Here is a 22,500-nt window from a genome sequence, read left to right as displayed (position 1 = left end):
ATACTGATGGCCTAGAGGTAACGCGTCCGCCTAGGAAGCGAGAGAATCTGAGCGCGCTGGTTCGAATCACGGCACAGCCCCCGAAATTTTCTCCCCCTCCACTAGACCTTGAGTGGTGGTCTGGACGCTAGTCATTCGGATGAGACGATAAACCGAGGTCCCGTGTGCAGCATGCACTTAGCGCACGTAAAAGAACCCACGGCAACAAAAGGGTTGTTCCTGGCAAAATTCTGTAGAAAAATCCACTTCGATAGGAAAAACAAATAAAACTGCACACAGGAAAAAATACAAAAAAAAATGGGTGGCGCTGTAGCATGGCGACGCACTCTCCCTGGGGAGAGCAGCCCGAATTTCACACAGAGAAATCTGTTGTGATAAAAAGAAATACAAATACAAATACAAAACAAACATGGAGGTGGGTGCCTGCATGCCCATACACAATCACAGACATATATGCATGCATACTTTCACACACACACACACACATGTACACATACAATCACACACACACACACACACACACACACACACAGATACCACCAACACCATCACACACACACACACACACACATACACATGCTCACGCATGCGCCACGTGTGCGCACACACACATGCCACCACCACCATAACACACACACACACACACACACACACGTCCCACCACCACCATAACACACACACACACACACACACACACACACACACACACACGTCCCACCACCACCATAACACACACACACACACACACACACACACACACACGTCCCACCACCACCATAACACACACACACACACACACACACGCACACACACACACGTCCCACCACCACCATAACACACACACACGCACACACACACACACGTCCCACCACCACCATAACACACACACACACGCACACACACACACGTCCCACCACCACCATAACACACACACACACGCACACACACACACGTCCCACCACCACCATAACACACACACACACACACACACACGTCCCACCACCACCATAACACACACACACGCACACACATACACACACACACACACACACACACATATACACACACACACACATGCCACCACCACTATAAAACACACACACACTCTCTCTCTATCACACACATACACACACAAACATGCACGCACGCACACACACACACACACACACACTAAACACGCACACACACTAAGTATCATGAATAAAAACATGTTTAAGAAAAATCTAAAGAATCACCTTATTGAAAAGGATTAAAAGCAAAACAATTCTTGATCTGTTAGTCTAATACTTCCTTTATAAATTGTGAAATGTTTTGTATATATTTTGGCAAGGATTTTCTAGTATATGAGAGACTATGTGCACGTGAATGGGATGGGCATGGTGTATTTACATCCAAGCATTTGTGTTCATTTGTGTGTGTGTGCATGTGTGTGTGTGTGTGTGTGTGTGTGTGTGTGTGTGTGTGTATGTGTGTGTGTGAGAGAGAGAGTGTCTGTGTGTGTGTATGTATGTGTGTGTGTGTGTGTGTGTGTGTGTGTGAAATAGAAATGCATTTGTCTATTTCATTATCACAATGTTCTTGTATATATAGTCATTTTGTTTGTTGTTGTTGCTTTTCATCTGATTATTTCTTCTCTCTCTCTCTCTCTCTCTCTCTCTCTCTCTCTCTCTCTCTCTCTCTTGTATTTTTCTTCTTCTTTTTCATTGATGGCTTGATGTAAAAAAGCAAATGCTGCTTATTCAATTTACCATCATGAAATAAAATCTTGACTTCACACACACACACACACACACACACACACACACACACACACACACACAGGCCAGGACTCCACTCACATTGAAGGGGTAAAAGCCCACAAACACACCACAGCCCACCAGCGACCAGGGGCCCAGGTAAATCCAGGCATAAATACAGCTTGCCGTCATGGCCACAGGGCCGGCCAGCACAAGGGGACCAACGGCCATGGCCTCAAAGATCCTCTGGCTGTCATTGCCCACCAGGTTCACCAGCTGGCCCAAAGATAAACATGATATATAACAATTATGACAGTCGTGCCCAACAATGACATGCAACACAATGCAGACAATGCACAATGCAAACAATATGTTTTCAGGCTATAATCATGCAAAGTTGAGGCTGTCATCATAAAGAGACACAAACCCAGTCAACATTTATGGCTATGATCGCACAAAGACACAGTGTCAGACATTTAAAGCTATGATCACACAAAGACACAAACTGTGTCAGACATTTTACTTAAGGCTATAATCGCACAAACACACAAACAGTGTCAGACATTCAAGGCTATATTCGCACAAGGACATAAGCAGTGTCAGATGTTAAAGGTGTTTAAAGCTATGATCGCACAAAAACAGTCTCAGACATTTAAGGTTTTGTTAGCACAAAGACACAAACAGTGTCAGACATTCAAGGCTATATTCGCACAAGGACATAAACAGCGTCAGACATTTTAGGCTATGATCACACAAAGACACAAACAGGCTATGATCATATAGACTCAGTTTCAGATATTTAAGGCTTTGATCGTACAAAAGGCTATGATCGCACAAAGACACAAACAGTCTCAGACGTTTAAGGCTATTTTCACACAAGGACACAAACGGTGTCAGACATTTAAGGCTATGATCACACAAAGACGCAGTGTCAGACATTCAAGGCTATATTTGCACAAGGACACAAACAGAGTCAGACATTTAACGCTATGATCACAAAAAGACACAAACGGTACCACACAAAGTCACAAATGGTGTCAGAAATTTAAGGCTATGATTGCACAAAGACACAGTGTCAGACACTTAAGTCTATGATGGAACAATGAAACAGCCTCAGATGCTTTAGGCTCTGATCGCACAAGGACACAAACAGTGTCAGACGTTTAAGGCTGTGATCACACAAAGCCACGCAGTACAACACACAATTTGCTGACCTCCCCAACTGTCTTGTCTTTCAGTCCCTTCAGGTTGAGTATTTTCTTGAAAAGCAAGGTCACTGCGCCCGCACGGATACGCATACCTGAGAGACAGGAAAGGTCATCAGATGAAGTCAGGTGTGTGTGTGTGTGTGTGTGTGTGTGTGTGTGTGTGTGTGTGTGTAAGAGCCAAAAAAAGGATTTCAAACACACACACATGCACGCACACACATGCACACACACACGCACACACACACATACACACACACCCTACAAACACACACACAAACACGCACACTCTCTACACCCTGTAGACACACACACACACACACACCCTACACACACACCACACACACACCCTACACACACACCACACACACACCCTACACACACACACACACACACACACCCTACACACACACCACGCACACACCCTACACACACACCACACACACACCCTACACACACACCATACACACACACCACACACACATCCTACACACACACCACGCACACACCCTACACACACACCACGCACACACCCTACACACACACCACACACACACCCTACACACACACCCTACACACACACCACACACACACCCTACACACACACCACGCACACACCCTACACACACACCACGCACACACCCTACACACACACTACACACACACCCTACACACACACCACGCACACACCCTACACACACCCTACACACACACCCTACACACCCTACACACACACCACACACACACCCTACACACACACCACACACACACCCTACACACACACCACGCACACACCCTACACACACACCACACACACACCCTACACACACACCACGCACACACCCTACACACACTCTACCTAGTCATTCGGATGAGACGATAAACCGAAGGTTCCGTGTGCTGCATGCACTCAGCGCATGTAAAAGAACCCACAGCAACAAAAGGGTGGTTCCTGGCAAAATTCTGTAGAAAAATCCACTTCCAAAAAAATGGGTGGTGCTGTAGTGTAGCGACACACTCTCCCTGGGGAGAGCAGCCCGAATTTCACACAGAGAAATCTGTTGTGATAAAAAGAAATACAAATACAAATTATACAAATCTGCCTGGTAGATTATAAACCAGATCTGGCACATAGGCAGTGAACGCATCAGCTCCCACCCCACCCCACCACCCACACCCCCACACACCATCACTCCCATAACACACACACACACACACACACACTACACACACACACTACACACACACACACACTACACACACACGCGCACAGACACATGCAGAGGGATATGGGGGTAGTTGATGAACCAGGTCTGGCCCAGGGAACGCAACAGCTCACACCCACCCACACACCCACATACAGACACACACACACTCTACACACCCAACACACACACCCCTACACACACATGCACACCAGAAACACCCTACACCCTATAGACACACACACACACACTCTACACCCTATACACACACACACACACACACACACACACACACACACACACACACACACACAGAGGAAGGGAGGGGAGGGCACTCTGACCTGCCTGGTAGTTGATGAACCAGGTCTGGCCCATGGTTATGGAACGCATCAGCTCACACAGGATCATGCCCACCACATACGCCAACCCCACCCCCACTTCCACCTCCCCCCTCGACAGGTACTCCAGGAAGGAGCGGATCAAATAGATCTGGAGGAAAAAAATAACAATAAACAGAACGTCAGCGTGTGTGAGGTGGGTGGGGGGTAGGGGTGTTTGTATGTGTGTGTGTGTGTGTGTGTTTGTGTCAGGGGGCGGAGGTGTATGTATGTGTGTTTGTGTGTGTGTGTGTGTGTGTGTGTTTGTGTCTGTGTCTGTGTGAATGTGTGTGTGAGTGTGTGTAGGGTATATGTGTGTGTAACTGTGTATGCGTGCATGTGCGTGTGTACGTGCATGCGTGTGTAACAGGTACTCCACCAAGGAGCGGATCAAATAGATCTGAAGAAAAAACAACAACAAAACAGGATGTCAGGGAGCGTGCGCGCACATGTGTGTGTGTGTGTGTGTGTGTGTGTGTGTGTGTGTGCATGCATGCATTATTCAAGCATGCATGTATGCATGCATTGAATGTACCTGTGTTTGTGCATGTATGAGTGCGTGGTTGAGACTGGGTACACCGACACGCAGCATGACAACTCCCAGTACTGAATCAAACACACACTCACAAACAGCATGACAGCTCCCAGTACTGAATTAAACACACTCACAAACACCATGACAGCTCCCAGTACTGAATTAAACACACACTCACAAACAGCATGACAGCTCCCAGTACTGAATTAAACACACACTCACAAACACCATGACAGCTCCCAGTACTGAATTAAACACACACTCACAAACACCATGACAGCTCCCAGTACTGAATTAAACACACACTCACAAACACCATGACAGCTCCCAGTACTGAATCAAACACACTCACAAACACCATGACAGCTCCCAGTACTGAATTAAACACACACTCACAAACACCATGACAGCTCCCAGTACTGAATTAAACACACACTCACAAACACCATGACAGCTCCCAGTACTGAATTAAACACACACTCACAAACACCATGACAGCTCCCAGTACTACACACTCACAAACACCAAGACAGCTCCCAGTACTGAATTAAACACACTCACAAACACCATGACAGCTCCCAGTACTGAATTAAACACACACTCACAAACACCATGACAGCTCCCAGTACTGAATTAAACACACACACAAACACCATGACAGCTCCCAGTACTGAATTAAACACACACTCACAAACACCATGACAGCTCCCAGTACTGAATTAAACACACACACAAACACCATGACAGCTCCCAATACTGAATTAAACACACTCACAAACACCATGACAGCTCCCAGAACTGAATTAAACACACACTCACAAACACCATGACAGCTCCCAGTATTGAATTAAACACACTCACAAACACCATGACAGCTCCCAGAACTGAATTAAACACACTAACAAACAGCATGACAGCTCCCAGTACTGAATTAAACACACTCACAAACACCATGACAGCTCCCAAAAAAATTTCGACATCATTTCTATATCACGTACTTCGGTAAAAAATGCAGCCACAGTTACATTTACTTTACAGTCCGTTTTCTCTTGATACAGTTACATCCTTTCAATCATTATCATTATATCTTTGGTTTGAATGAACATATTTGAATGAAAATCGGTTGGCGGATGTAAAAATGGCTGCTAAACACAATCAGACATACAATATCTACTGTATTTGTCATGCAAATAAAGAAAATGTAACATTCCATGAAGAATGAAAAAACTAATACATTTTCAGCTTTCTGAAAAAAATCATACATTATTTTCAAAAAAATTGAAATATATCTTATTGTGTTCCGTAGCCATATTTCTCAAACTCATTATCATCAAATAAGAAATTGGAGCTTTGGATTAGTAGCCGTTGATGTCCCAAAAATATTACCAAAAACATGTTCATCATCCAATAACTTCTGTTTCTTTGGTTAGATTTGCTCCAAAAACAACTGGCAGGCTACTGTGCATGTGGTACAATAGTGCGCCAAATTTCAAGACTGTAACTTAACTCAAAGTTGAGAAACAGAAATACACATTTTTAGATGCCATGCACCACAAACACACAGACTGACCGGGTTCAAGAGACTGAAGAAGACAAAGAGGAGGAGGAAGATGAGAGAGCAGATGAACTTGGTGAAGAACGCCCTGAAGATGACGCGAAAGAAGGAGGCATTGGCCGGCCCTCGTCTCTCCACCTCTTCCTTCCAGAAGTGCTCCAGCCTGCAACATCCACATCAAAGATACTGGAAAGTCACATTATCAGCAGCCTTACACAAGAAAGCCATGCACTTGAACTGACTGAATGTTCATGCTTTCTCACAAGCACATTATCAGCAGCCTTACATAAGAGAGCCATGCACTTGAACTGACTGAATATTCATGCTTTCTCACAGATACATTATCAGCCAGCCTCACCTGGCTGCATGGGTTTCTGCAGAGTCCCTGTTGCTGAGCCTGTATGACTTGAGTGTCTCGGCACCTTTCCGGTACACCTTCATGATGATGGGCGTGACCCAGCCATAGGTCAGCAGGTTGAGGCATCCCGAAGACGACACAGGCAGAATGTCCTTGGGCCTGGGCAACGTAGGATATGTGAGTATTTGTCAGAGTTGTGTGTCAATATGTGTATGTAGGAGTGTGTGTGTGTGTGTGTGTGTGTGTGTGTGTGTGTGTGTGTGTGTGAGGGGGAGAGAGGGAGAGACACAGAGAGAGAGAGAGTGAGTGTGTGTGTGTGTGTGTGTGTCAGTGTGTGTGTGTTGTGTGTGTGTGTGTGAGAGAGAGAGAGAGAATACTGAACACTGAACACTTTAATGTCAATAGCTTTACAGCCCTAATGACATGGGGGTTCATAATACAAATAACAACATGCATCAATAGTAATAATATTGATGAAAACCAAAGCCAAAACGAAATCAATCAATCTGTGCAACAAAGTGCAGTTCGACCATCCATTCAAAGTAATGGCATGTAGTGAGAAATAAAAACAAAAACATATATAAATGTATAACATAAATATTTTCCATATGAGAATGACAACGCAGATTTCACTTTTCACAATGAGCAACACCTGATACTATTTTATTATTGTTGTTTGTTTTTTTTTCGTTGTATGTTATTCGCTTCGGCAATATATTTTGCAAGTGACTGCAGTGAAGTTTCCTGATTTAGATTAAGCACTCCAAAAATATCTTCATTCTTTGCTAAATTTGTTTTAAATACAACACATTTTTCTCGAATATCGTCATAAGCTTTACAACTAAACAAAAAATGTAATTCATCCTCCCTTAAATGACCGCACATCGGACAAGGGGAGAGTAACGAGGGCTCAGTCTGAAACCACTTTTCATAAGCATTCAACCCAATCGTTCTCGTTCTAAATCTGGCGAGACTTGTTCGGTGCCACTTGTTTGTCACGACTGTGATATATTTTTCTGTTTGAAATATACTTTTAAAACTATAAAACCATCTATATTTCTCAGTGCTTTCCATTTTACAGTGCCAATTCTGTTTATATGAAGCAATTAGCCTATCTTTGAATTCTGAAACAAATCCTTCTACACATCCAACTCCCTGACACATCCACACAATCCCAAATCCATTTACAGTTAATATCTTCTTTACAAAATATACCCAGTTTTCCTTCCCTCTCTCATGTTCATTTACTAACATTTCATACACCTGCTTACATAATCTCGATGTGGGTAGCCTTATTAATTTTAACCAATATTTTATACATTTCACACATGATTTAATATACAATGGGTATCTACCACTTTCTCCATATAATACAGTATTTGAAGCATGTAACGGAACATTTAAGAAACGTTTAATAGCTAATGTATGTACTTTTTCTAAATCTTTGTTATCAGAAAGTCCCCAAATTTCGGCACCTTATGTTATCATTGGTTCTATTTGAGTATCAAAACGTTTCCAAAATATATATGAATCTATCGAGCCTAACTTACGTAAACACCTTAAGATTTCTATAACCCCCTTCTTCCCCTTTCTACAGATCTCTGCTACTGTCCTTGTCAAAATCAGCTTAGTTGTAAAAATCATACCAAGATACTTATAAGCATTAGTTACCTTCACTTCATCAGTTCCATAGTGCCATCTTTCATATCTAGATAGGTAACCACCTTTTCTAAACACAACTACATTTGTTTTCTCAAGATTAACTTTTAAAAATAATCTGTCTGCTTCTTGCTTTAATATGTTCAGCTGATTTTGAAGTCCTATGGCTGTGTCAGACAAAAGAATTACATCATCTGCAAATAACATGAGAAACAGTTCAACAGCCCCAGACAGAGAGAGAGAGAGAGAGAGAGAGAGTCAGTGAGTGTGTGTGTGTGTATATGACTCTGTGTGTGTGTGTGTGTGTGTGCGCGCACGCGCGTTGTGTTGTGTGCACATGTGGCATATGAATGTATGTGTACTTGCATGCTTGCCCTTTGTACATATGTCTCGGTGTGTGTGTTAAGTGTGTGTTGTGTTTTGTGTGTGTGTGTGTGTGTGTGTGTGTGTGTTCTGTCTTTATGTGTGTGTGTGAAAGAGTGTATATGCACACATGTATATCTATGTGTTGTGTGTGTGTGCAAATACAAAGTATGAAATGTCCAAATGTTGGATGCTTTTTTTTTTTTTACATAGATATCAGACCATGAATAAGAGTGGATAGCCTCATACCCCCAATATCACATAGAATTATACATCAAAATAAAAATCTCTATCATTTCTAAATGTGTCCACCTAAGAAACCGGAGTGTGCGGAATCGAATCTAACACTCATCAGAATTTTCTCCCTTGTGTCGTGGTGAGACAATAAACCAAGGTCTTGTGAGCAGCATTCACTTAGTGCACGTAAAAGAACCCACTGCAACAACAGAGTTGTCCCTGGCAAAGTTCTGTATAAAAAAAATTAAAACATAAAAATAAAAAAACACTTTGATAGTAAAACACACAAAAAATGCGGTGTGGCAGGCAGAAAAAGGGGATGGCAGTGGACTGTGGCGACACACTCTCCCTGGGGATAGCAGCCAGAATTTCACACAGGAAAATACTGTTGTGACAAAAAGGTAACACAACTGTGATCTACAACACTATCAGAATTGTGTCCATGATGTTTATATATATATATATATATATATATATATATATATGTATTTGTATTTGTATTTATATTTGTTTATATTTGTATTCTTTTTATCACAACAGATTTCTCTGTGTGAAATTTGGGCTGCTCTCCCCAGGAAGAGCGCGTCGCTATACTACAGCACCACCCATTTTTTTGTATTTTTTCCTGCGTGCAATTTTATTTGTTTTTCCTATCGAAGTGGATTTTTCTTCAGAATTTTGCCAGGAACAACCCTTTTCTTGCCGTGGGTTCTTTTACATGTGCTAAGTGCATGCTGCACACGGGACCTCAGTTTATCGTCTCATCCGAATGACTAGTGCCCAGACCACCACTCAAGGTCTAGTGGGGGTGGGGAGAAAATAGCAGCAGCTGAGCCATGATTTGAACCAGCGTGCTCAGATTCTCTCGCTTCCTAGGTGGATGCCTCTAGGCCATCACTCCGTGTGTGTGTGTGTGTGTATATATATATATATATATATATATGTATGTATGTATATATCAGGTTTTGTTTGAGGTACTTTTACTAGCTTCATCTTCTTCATTTTTGACTCACTTTACAGATCTATTGGCTGAGCCCTGAAGGTCATGGGCCAAAATCAATTGCATACACATATTTATACACATTCAAAGCGCGTGCTCATATTCTTTGCTAACGCGAACGACGCCATTTTGTTTCAAGTTGTTGACCTGCCTGTTCAATCCTATATTCAATCAACAATACACGATAACATGTGATGGAAAGTTGGAGAAGGAGACCGTTAAATATTTATTCAGAGAAAGATTTGTGAACGCCTCATCACTTACTGGATTATGCCTCAAACTGCCATAAAAAAAAAGTCCACAGAATCAGTTGGAATTCACAGTTAAAAACTGTAAACCATGCGAGTTAATACCCTTGAATTGATCACGATGAAATGAAAAAATTTCCAGTCTTGACTTTTCTCAAAATGAAGTCCTTTTCACTTCTTATGACGTTTAGAAGTACTTGTACTTGGCTCTACATGTTATTAGTTTAACAAAATACTAAATTTACATATCAACTTTAAAACTATGAAACTAGAATGAACATAAAAGAGAAACTGAATCGACTGTGTCATACTACATTCCCGGCGGGTGTAACTAAACTTGTACATCTATCTAGATCTACAGAAAACGGCTAAATGTTGCAGTGTGATTGCTGCGATAGCCATAATCTCCTTTACCATGGACTTAAAAAAAGAATTTTTATTGCCCTTAAAGATTTTTTGAATGTCCAAGATACACCAGAATAATATGATTTAAACAGCGTTCTCACTGCGAATACCGCAATTGATTTATTGCCCTTTAAAAAAGTATGTTCAAATATTAAATTTTAGAACATCAGTTAAGCAGCCACGATAGTGTAATGGGTAAGACAGTTTCTTCTCACCCGAACACGCTGGGTTTGAATCTGGTTAGGACTTTTTTTCTTTCTTTTTTTCACCCGAAGCTTTATAATAACAAATACAGAATACGTTTTAACGATTAGATTTTTTTTTTTTTAAGTCTTGATGGCCTTGCCTCTCTTGTCTCCTTTGTATGTAGGTGGGTAGTAGGTAGGTAGGTAGGTAGGTAGGAAGGTAGGTGGGTAGGTAGGTAGGTTGGTGAATTTCACACAGGAAAATACTGTCGTGACAAAAAAATAACACAACTGTGATCTACAACACGATCAGAATAGTGTCTGTGACGTAGGTGGGTAGATGGCTAGGTGGATAGGTAGGTGGATTGGTAGGTAGGTAGGTAAGTAGGTAGGTGGGTAGGTGGGTAGCTAGGTAGGTGAGTGGGTAGGTAGGTAGGTAGGTAGGTGGGTAGGTAGGTAGGTAGGTAAGTAGGTAGGTGGGTAGGTAGGTAGGTAGGTAGGTGGTAGGTAGGTGGGTAGGTAGGTAGGCAGGTAAGTAAGTAGGTAGATGGGTAGGTAGGTAGGTAGGTGGGTGGGTGGGTAGGTAGGTAGGTAGGTGGGTAGGTGGGTAGGTAGGTGGGTGGGTGGTAGGTAGATGGGTAGGTAGGTAGGTAAGTAGGTAGGTGGGTAGGTGGGTAGGTAGGTAGGGTAGATGGGTAGGTAGGTAGGTAGGTGGGTAGTGGTAGGTAGGTAGGTAGGTAAGTAGGTAGGTGTAGGTAGGTAGTGGTAGGTGGTAGGTAGGTAGGTGGGAGGTAGGTAGGAGAGTAGGTAAGGTAGTGGTAGGTAGGTAGGCAGTGGGGGTAGGTAGGTAGGTAGTAGGGGTGGGTGGGTAGTTAGGTATGGTAGTGTAGGTGGGGGTGGTAGGTGGGTGGTAGGTAGGTAGGTAGGTAGGTAGGTAGGTGGTAGGTGGTAGGTAGTAGTGGGTAGGTAGGTAGGGTGAGGTAGGGTAGGTAGGTGGGTAGGTAGTGTGGTAGTAGGTGGGTGGTAGGTAGGTAGGGGGTGGTAGGTAGGAGGTAGGTGGTAGGTGGTGGTAGGTGGTAGTGTGGTGGTAGGTGGTAGGTGGGTGGTAGGTGGGTAGTAGGTAGGTGGTAGGTAGGTAGGGTGGTAGGTAGGTAGGTGGGTGGGTGGGTAGGTAGGTAGGTAGGGGTATGTAGGTAGGTAGGTAGGTGGGTAGGTAGGTAGGTAGGTGGGTGGTGGGTAGGTAGGTAGGTAGGTAGGTAGGTAGGCAGGGTAGGTGGGTAGGTAGGTAGGTGGGTGGTGGGTAGGTAGGTAGGGTAGGTAGGTAGGTAGGTGGGTAGGTAGGAGGTAGGTGAGGTAGGTAGGTAGGTAGGTAGGTAGGTGGGTAGGTAGGTGGGTAGGTAGGTAGGTGGGTAGGGTGGGTAGGTAGTAGGTAGGTGGTAGGGTAGGTAGGTAGGTAGGTGGGTGGGTAGGTAGGTAGGGTAGGTGGGTGGTGTAGGTAGGTAGGTAGGTGGGTAGGTGGGTGGGTAGGTAGGTAGGTAGGTGGGTAGGTAGATGGGTAGGTAGGTAGGTAGGTAGGTAGGTGGGTAGGTGGGTGGGTAGGTAGGTAGGTGGGTAGGTAGGTAGGTAGGTGGGTAGGTGGGTAGGTAGGTAGGTGGGTGGTAGGTAGGTGGGTAGGTAGGTAGGTAGGTGGGTAGGTGGGTAGGTAGGTAGGTGGGTAGGTAGGTAGGTAGGTGGGTGGGTAGGTAGGTAGGTGGGTGGGTAGGTAGGTAGGTAGGTGGGTGGGTAGGTAGGTAGGTGGGTGGGTAGGTAGGTAGGTAGGTAGGTGGGTGGGTAGGTAGGTAGGTGGGTAGGTGGGTGGGTAGGTAGGTAGGTAGGTAGGTGGGTGGGTAGGTAGGTAGGTAGGTAGGTAGGTGGGTAGGTGGGTAGGTAGGTAGGTGGGTAGGTAGGTAGGTAGGTTGGTGGGTAGGTAGGTAGGTAGGTAGGTAGGTAGGTAGGTAGGTAGGTAGGTGGGTGGGTAGGTAGGTAGGTAGGTGGGTAGGTAGGTAGGTAGGTAGGTAGGTGGGTAGGAAGGTAGGTGGGTAGGTAGGTAGGTAGGTAGGTGGGTGGTAGGTAGGTGGGTAGGTAGGTAGGTGGGTAGGTAGGTAGGTAGGTGGGTAGGTAGGTGGGTAGGTAGGTAGGTAGGTAGGTAGGTAGGTGGGTGGGTAGGTAGGTAGGTAGGTAGGTAGGTAGGTAGGTAGGTAGGTAGGTGGGTGGTAGGAAGGTAGGTAGGTAGGTAGGTGGGTAGGTAGGTAGGTAGGTAGGTAGGTGGGTAGGTAGGTAGGTAGGTAGGTAGGTAGGTAGGTAGGCAGGTGGGTAGGCAGGTAGGTAGGTAGGTGGGTAAGCAGGTAGGTAGGTAGGTAGGTAGGTGGGTAGGTAGGTAGGTCAGACTAAGGTAGGTAGGTAGGTAGGTAGGTAGGTGGGTAGGCAGGTAGGTAGGTAGGTAGGTGGGTAGGTGGGTAGGTAGGTAGGTAGGCAGATAGGTAGGCAGGTAGGTAGGTAGGTAGGTAGGTAGGCAGGTAGGCAGGTAGGTAGGTAGGTGGGTAGGCAGGTAGGTAGGTAGGTAGGTAGGCAGGTAGGTAGGCAGGTAGGCAGGTAGGTAGGTAGGTGGGTAGGCAGGTAGGTAGGTGTTGAAAAAGTCTACTCCAACAACATATGACCTAGACCCCCTTCCCACACCACCACTGTATGAGGGTCTGGATGTTGTTTTGCCTGCACTTACAAAAATTATAAATGATTGTTTAATTTCTGGTGTCTTCCCATATGTATACAAAACTGCACTTGTTAAGCTCCTGCTAAAGAAAGCCCTCTGGATCACAATGACCTCAAAAGTTTTTGCCCTGTATCCAACCTTGCTTTTGTGAGCAAAATTATTGAAAAAATTGTTCTCTCCCAACTTTCAGACCATTTAGCATTAAACAACCTGTTCTCTTCTTTTCAGTCAGCATATAGATCTGCCCATAGCACTGAAACTGCTTTGTTGAAAGTAGTTAATGACCTGTTACTGTCTGCTGATGAAGGTAAACTATCTGTGTTAACTTTGCTCGATCTGTCGGCTGCGTTTTATCCCAACAGACCACAGCATACTCCTTTCCAGACTTGAACATGTTTTGGGGATTCACTCAACAGATCTGAGTTGGTTTTCTTCATACCTATCCAACCGCTTTCAGATTGTCTCTGTTAATAACTTTAAGTCTGATCCAGCCCTGATCTGCTATGGAGTGCCACAAGGCTCTGTCCTGGGCCCCGTTCTGTTCGTTCTGTACACTGCTCCTCTAACTGATGTCGTTTCTGGCCATTCTGTTCTTCACCACTCTTTTGCTGATAATACTCAACTACAAAAGTCTGCAGAACCAAACCAAGTACACAGTCTGATTCTGTCAATGCAAGATTACATTCTCAATGTTAAATCCTGGATGACATTCAGCAAACTAAAGTTAAACGATGACAAAACTGAAGCTGTGATTATTTCCTCTGCAAGAATGTCCACATCTACTTCTTTTCCTGCCTCTATTGTGGTTGTTGATGCCACTGTTCAGTTTTCTAAATCAGCAAGGAACCTTGGAGTCATTCTTGACTCAAACCTCAGCATGCATGCTCATGTAGTAAATCTGATACGCACAGCCAATTGTGAACTTCGTCGCATCAACTCTATCCATCAGTACCTTTCTGTTGAAACTACTAAAACTCTTATTTCTGCTTTTGTGCTGTCACGAATTGACTACTGTAATTCTCTTCTCATAGGCTGTCCACATAATATTCTTCAGTGAATTCAAAAACTTCAAAACAATGCTGCCCGTCTGACTCTCAAAGTCCCACGTACTGATCACATTACTCATCACCTCCACACTCTACATTAGCTCCCCATTGAAGCCAGAATTAAATACGAAGTTGCATGTCTCTGCTATTCTGCTTTCCACTCCACTTACTTATCTTTCTGACCTTATCAGTGTTTACACTCCCACAAGAAATCTCCGCTCTTCCTCTGATGGTTACCTTTTGAAACTTCCTCGCGTTAATTCAAGAACCTATTGTGAACATTTTCTTCTTTGCTGCTCCTCACATCTGGAACAACCTTCCTATTATATCCATGCATCTGATCCTATTTCTGCTTTTCGCTCATCACTAAAGACTCATCTTTTTAAAACCTATCTATAAGTACTCTCAGCTTCCTTTTCTCCAACACCACCCATGTCAGCTCACTTTGGATGTATATAGAGTGGGAAAGGGAGAGTGTGAGTGGGGGGAGGGTTTTTTGAGAAAGAGTGGCCATGAATGTTTTATGTTACTTGTAATATTTTTCTTTCATGTGAAGTGCCCTGAGCTCTTTGTGAGAAAGGGCGCTATATAATGCACAGTATCATTACTATTATTATCATTATTATTAGGTAGGTAGGTAGGTAAGAAGGTATCTGTCTATCTATCTATTCATCTATGCCATAAAGTAAAATATGAATTATAAAAGTTTTTTAAGGTTTTTAAAAAAGGTAATACAATATACAACACAATACAATACAACACAACATAACACAATACAACACAACATAATACAATACAACACAACATAATACAATACATTAAGAAGAAGTCAAATCCCACCAAAAGCACTTGCACAAAGAAAATTTTATCTTTTCAAATGGTTTTACCGTCAAATTTTATTCTTTCTGCTATCTATATAGGTCAGGATATCTTTCCTTTTTTTTTTAATCGGTACCAATTTTCCCACATGTGAAGCTAAAGTGCAGATATGAAGTTTGAGTACATTCTAAAGTGAACTTTAAGTACAGGTGTACCCTTAAAAACAAGCCAAGTACTGAAAGAGGACCAGAAGAAACTGTTCCTTTATTTTTCTCATATATATATATATATATATATGTGTGTGTGTGTGTGTGTGTGTGTGTGTGTCTGTGTGCGCGTGCGCTTGCGTATGAGCATGCATATGTATTGATTTTACTCTGTGTGGGAGGATGTGCGTGCTTTTCTTTCTTTTTTTCTTCTTTTTTTTCTTTTCTTTTTCTTTCTTTTTATCCACTCGTGTTGAAGGTTCCTTTCTCCAAAGATAAAATTTATACAGGCCATACATCTTTTCTTTCTTCAATGACAAATACAAACCCACTAAGACTCAAAAGACAAAACAAAACAAAATCTTTTAAAGAAAGTCAAACAGTGCTAAGCGACGCTCACAATTTACGCAGTGGTTTTAACAAAACAAACATCCCCTATTCAAACCCTTCGCATTTGTTCAACACACACACACACACACAACAAATTTCTCAGTTGCCAGGAAACAACAGAGAACAGAGCTGGCCCCACTCAGTTTTACCAACAGCCTATTGGTCAGGACACATGCCCACCTCCTACCTCCTCCTCTCACTTCCCTTCCCTTCCCAGACATCGTTTTCAACAAGCACCTCCCTCCTCCCACCAAGAGGCCCCTCCCAACCCATTCATGAACTCAGAAAATCTTTACCAGAGGTCTATGTTCCGTCAGTACATCCCTCCCTTTCAAACACCATATTCTGAAAACACACATGCGAGGCCAGTGTCACGTCCCCACACTCAGCTAGCCTCCACATTTAATACAGATAACCAAGGACCTAACTTCATTCATTCTTCACCTAACTCACGAACGAATTATCCCACAAATGTCCCCAGTGAACACCAACACCAAACACACAACCATGTCTCCAGACAAGCTGGCATCATAACTGACCAGTTACATCCATTTGCTGTGCACTTAATGAATACGATGGTCTCTCAGCTCCTATCACAGCAACAAACAATTGCCAGTTGATTATGACATTGTTTGTAAACTTTGTTTACTTTTGCTCATAGCATGCCATATACAAGTGGAGTGTCCGATTCATACCAATATCATGCCGTTCATACCATTATCACACCGTTTATACCATTATCACACCGTTCATACCATTATCACACCGTTCCACATAACTGTTGTAATCTTCTTTCTTTTCTTCTTTTTCTTACTCTTCTTCTTTCTGCTAGTACAGTTTATTGTTCCTACAGACCTGAATTCCATATCAAGTGAAATCAAGTCCTCGTCCCATCCAACTTACCCTTTTGTATTCACACACACACACACACACACACACACACACACACACACATATATATATATATATATATATTGTATTACTCATTTACTGATGACATAAATTGGTCGTTTTGTCTATAATTTTGAGATTGTTAAATTAAAAACATAGTTTCCATACTTTGGTCATTTTGTCTATAATTTTGAGATTGTTAAATTAAAAACATAGTTTCCATACTTTTGAATTATCAATTTTTCTTTTGATTTTGGACTGTTTTCCCAAGTCCACATTACTTCATTGTAAATTTAGATTGACATTTTGTGCATGTGTGTGATTGTGCTTGTGTTTAAATCATACTTCATCAGGTAATCTGAAATAGCTTGTTACTGAGCTGTGAAGTTTATGCTATTTGCGTGTAACTTGATTATCTGCAAAAATTGTTTGACATTGTTTGCAAATACATTGTCAGTTTGTATTTATATAATCTGTCAACTCGGTCAGCTAGGATAATATTGTTGTTTGTTGTTTGTTTTGTTTTGTTTCTTTCTTTCAAATGTCTATTATTTTAAATTGAGTTAAAACTGCTCTATAATGTTTATATTCCCAAATAATTTAACCATGTCGTTTACTTCGGACTTTTGGCCAACCAAGCAAGGACTCCACATAGGTTATTGAAACATAAACAATGCAACAAACAAAAAGGACGATATAGCAACCATTCTTCATAACACTGGAAATCCATTTCATATATTCTGTTTTGCTGAATCCCGACTCTCTTCTAACGTAACAGATGCTGATATGCACATGCCAGGGTACCAGATTATCCGCTCAGATCCAACTATGCCCAAAACTACTGGTTGACTTTTGTATTTTGCTTCCACATTAAGATGTAAGAGATTAAACAGTCTTGTGGTTTATGATGTAGAATCAGTTTGGATAGATATTAAGATTAATGGTAATAATACTGTTATAGGGGGGGGGGGGGGTGTATACAGTAATCCATCAGAAAATGTAGAATGGGAAGATAGATTTAGTTCTGTAATGGATGAGGTGATAATGTTAAATTATGAAACTATTATTCTAGGTGATTTCAATATAGATTTTCTGAAACCAAAACCAAAGTGGCACCATAATTACTCCATGCATGGCTTAGAACAATTAATTGACAGACCAGCATGAATTACTGAAAACAAAAATACCTTAATAGATCACATTTACACAACCACAAAACAACACATTGTAGAGGTATGTGTTCCGCTTTGTGGTAGTAGTGATCATTTCCCAGTCTGTCACCTGGTTTAAGAATCGTGCCAAAATTCCAAAGGTAGGACATAAAACTATATTATATAGGAGTTTTAAGAACTTTAAAAATGATGATTTTCTCTCGGATTTAGCAAACTCATCTTTAGATTATGTATATCAGTTACGAAATCCTGATGAAGCTGTCAAATTTTGGATAAATAATTCTCTTCTGTATATAACATGCACCATTTGTTAGAAAAAGAGTTAGACAAGAAACAAAACCACCATGGATAACAAACGAAATTGACATTGAAATACATTATAGAGATTATTTGAAGATGTATGTATCAAATGAACAATATAAGAAACAAAGAAATAAAGTAAACACCATGAAACGTAAATCAAAATATAATTATTTTCAGAAAATGTTAGTCAATACAAAAGATTCTCGTCTAATTTGGAAAGCCATCAACAAGTTGAATAATAAACATGTGGGAAAAAGACAACAAAGCATCACTGATGTAACAGCAGATCAGTTAAATAATCATTTTGCAACCATTGCTGAAAAAAATATACCAAGTGATAGGACCAGTGTAAATGACCTTTGTATTCTATAACAGTATACTGACTCAAAGAAAATTCATGTTCCATTTAGTCTTCAAACAATGACTGTCTTGGATGTATGTCAAAGCCTATCACAACTAAAACAATCTGGCACATGAGATTTGGACGAGTTTGATGGACAGATATTAAAGCTTTCTTCCCCTATTATTGTAGTTACTCTGACATATCTTTATAATTTGTGTATCGATAAGAAATGTTTTCCTTCTAAATTCAAGCAGGCTAGAGTCATTCCACTGTACAAATCAGGTGATTCTTCTTATCCATCTAACTATAGGCCAATTTCTGTCTTGTCTGCTCTGTCTAAACCCATTGAAAAACATTTGCAAAAATGTTTATATTCTTATCTCTTTGACAATGACCTAATCAATGAAGACCAGTCTGGTTTCCGTAAACATCATTCTTGTCGTACAGCCCTCATACAACTTACTGACAGCCTTCTACATAACATAAATGAAAATAAATTCACAGGTCTCCTTTTCAAAGATTGAAAAAGCTTTTGATATAACCAATCACTCCTTGTTACTACATAAATTAGAAGCTTATAAATTACCACCAGAGTATATTCACCTAACACAATCTTTTCTTTCTGATAGGAAGCAGTAAATAACAATAAATAATCAAACCTCAAACATCTTAGGGCCAATTTTATTGTCCACTTATGTTAATGACTTACCTTGTTATATGAAAAGCAAATGTAAAATGTTTGCAGATGACACATCCTTACATTCAAGCAATTCAGACGCCAGTAAACTAACTAATGAACTTCTAGATGATATTCTGAAACTTAATGACTGGACACACTTGAATCACATGTCCTTGAATGCTCAGAAAATGAAGAGCATGTATGTATGTGCATGACAAAAAAGACAAAAAATGAAACGTAACTTCAAAGCACTATTCCTAGGCGTCAATACAATTGAAGAGGTAGATTCACATAAAATTCTGGGTGTCATTATTGATAAAGATCTATCTTGGACTGATCATGCGAAGTACTTAAGTAAACGTCTCTCAAACAGAATACTTCAACTAGCAAAAATCAAAAAGATCCTTAATGTCCATTCACAAAAGCTCTTCTTCTGTGCACATGTTCTGCCAGTAATCTATTATGCGTCAACTTTATGGGACAGCTGTAGCCTCTCAAACTTGGTTTATTCACCGTATGTATAAAAGAGCACTGAAAATAGTATTGTTAAAACTGAACTCCCTGACCCCAATGGGATATAAACAACTTAATATATTATCTTTTCACAACAGGCTGTACTTCAACAAAGCTGTTTGCATGCATAATGTTATGTATGGAAATGCTCCAAAAAAATTGCAGACACTTTTAAAACTAATGAGCACAGACTCAACCACATGCTCTGCATACCCAGACCAAGAAACAACCTTTACAAATCCAGCTTTCTGTATTCTGGTGGAAATTTATGGAATAATCTCCCACTCACTCTGAAAAGTATCGTAAATAAAAATGTGTTTAACCTTCGCTGGCTGTCGCTTTTGACTACACACGGAAGTGCATGTGGGTCGTTCATGACCCATACCTTTTGAAGAGACAAAACCTGAATATTCCTCCAAAGCTTGAGTGGGTCGTGCATGACCCATACTTTGTAAAGAGACAAAAACCTGTATATTCCTCCAAAGCTTGTAACAAAATATAGAAAAGGAAAACATATTGTAACAACTGATTACACACACATGCGCTCACACACGCACACAAGTACTCACACAAACACATACACTCAAAAGAAACACATGCTCACGCATTCACACACACGCGCGCACGCACACACACACACACACACACTCACACACACACGCACATACAACTGATCACACACACAAACGCATAACACCACATGCACATACATACAAACCCTACTTATTCACACAGAGATAGATATATATAGAGAGAGAGACTGAGACAGAGAGACAGACAGACAGCGAGAGAGAGAGAGACAGAAAGAGATGACTCATAACATCCTATGCACGCACAATCAAAGATATTCAGTCACACAGGTACATGCTGTTAGAGAAAAGGACGTAAGAGGGTTATAGCTGAAGACAGGCGAAAGGGACGGGGCGGCCCCGGGAAGGAGGGGGGCGGTAGTGGGAGAGTAGTGGGGTAGTGAGGCTATTGAAAGTAAAACTTCTTTATTTTCCTTCACTAATTGCAAATTAAACCCTCTGAAATCACTATTAAAAAGGTGTGGGTCGTGCATGACCCACACAAGCTTTCGAGGGGTGACCATGTTTTTTCCTCTTTAAAAAGCATGGGTCATACACGACCCACACAAGCTTCCATATGTAGTTAAAACGCCACCTTTAATTACTCATTAACTAATTATTGAATTTTTTTCATTTTTTGGCAAAAGTTCGCCTTTTAGGTGTAGGAAGCATTTCTGAAATTTTGTAGCAAAATATTAAGAACTGGCTGAGATATTTGCGTTTTTGTACCCTTCTGGGTCGTGTACTATGAGAATGCAACAAGTGCAGTGTTTCACAACAACAACATAGGTGATTGGTTTCGGACGACGGTCGGTGTGCGCCAGGGCTGCCTGCTCTCCCCTACTCTCTTTAATCTATTTCTTGAGAGAATCATGGAAGAAGCACTAGAAGAACATGAAGGAACAGTGAGCATTGGAGGGCGAACAATCACAAACTTGCGCTTCGCTGATGATATTGACGGATTAGCTGGTCACGAGCAAGAGCTAACAGACTTAGTGAACCGATTAGAAGAAAAATCAACAAAATTTGGTATGGAAATCAGCGGGGAAAAAACAAAAGTGATGACAAACAGCAACTTCACATCAGAAATCAAAATCAAAGACCAGAAACTTGAAAGTGTTCACAGATTCAAATATTTGGGATCTATCGTGACAGACGAGGGATCAAAACCAGAAATACTGTCAAGAATTGCCCAGACCACAGCCGCAATGACCAAGCTCAAACCCATCTGGAGAAACAGAAAAATCGCCATCAGTTCCAAAATCAGACTGATGCGTTCTCTGGTCATGTCAATCTTTTTATATGCATGTGAATCATGGACCCTCACAGCGGACTTAGAGAGAAGAATAAGAGCTGTAGAAATGAGGTGCTTCCGAAGACTCTTAGGCATCTCATACAAAGACCACATCACGAACGAAGAAGTCAAGAGACGCATCCGCAATGAAATCAGGCCCTATACTGACCTTCAAACACTCGCCAGACAACGAAAACTGAAGTGGTTTGGTCATGTCACACGCTCCTCTGGTCTTGCTAAAACAATCTTACAAGGCACAGTGAGGGGAGGAAGAAGAAGAGGCAGACAAAGGAAGAGATGGGAGGACAACATCCGAGAGTGGACAGGCATGGAGCTGAGAGACACCCTGAGAGCGGCCGAGAGACGCGAGGACTGGAGAAAGGTGGTTGACAAAGCTTCAAAGGCGCCCCAAAGGATTCGGAATCTGAGGGATCGGTGACGGTGACGGACGGGTCGTG

At 41.9% G+C, this 22,500-nt stretch overlaps 1 protein-coding gene across 1 annotated transcript in view; it reads right to left on the bottom strand.

Annotated features, from left to right (window-relative positions):
• Nucleotides 1-22,500, bottom strand: part of LOC143275645 (ATP-binding cassette sub-family C member 5-like) — a 101,285-nt gene that overhangs the window by 54,793 nt on the left and 23,992 nt on the right. The window contains exons 5-9 of the mRNA XM_076579897.1: nucleotides 6,972-7,130; nucleotides 6,629-6,776; nucleotides 4,488-4,635; nucleotides 2,951-3,036; nucleotides 1,839-2,012 (exon numbers count right to left, since the gene is read on the bottom strand). Coding sequence (XP_076436012.1) covers nucleotides 1,839-2,012; nucleotides 2,951-3,036; nucleotides 4,488-4,635; nucleotides 6,629-6,776; nucleotides 6,972-7,130 — 715 coding nt within the window. The remainder of the gene's footprint in view (nucleotides 1-1,838; nucleotides 2,013-2,950; nucleotides 3,037-4,487; nucleotides 4,636-6,628; nucleotides 6,777-6,971; nucleotides 7,131-22,500) is intronic.

This window comes from Babylonia areolata, chromosome 30, assembly GCF_041734735.1.
Source record: "Babylonia areolata isolate BAREFJ2019XMU chromosome 30, ASM4173473v1, whole genome shotgun sequence".
Lineage (NCBI taxonomy): Eukaryota > Metazoa > Mollusca > Gastropoda > Neogastropoda > Buccinidae > Babylonia > Babylonia areolata.
The sequence above is the reverse complement of the archived record's forward strand: the minus strand, read 5'-3'. Positions and strand labels throughout refer to the sequence as shown.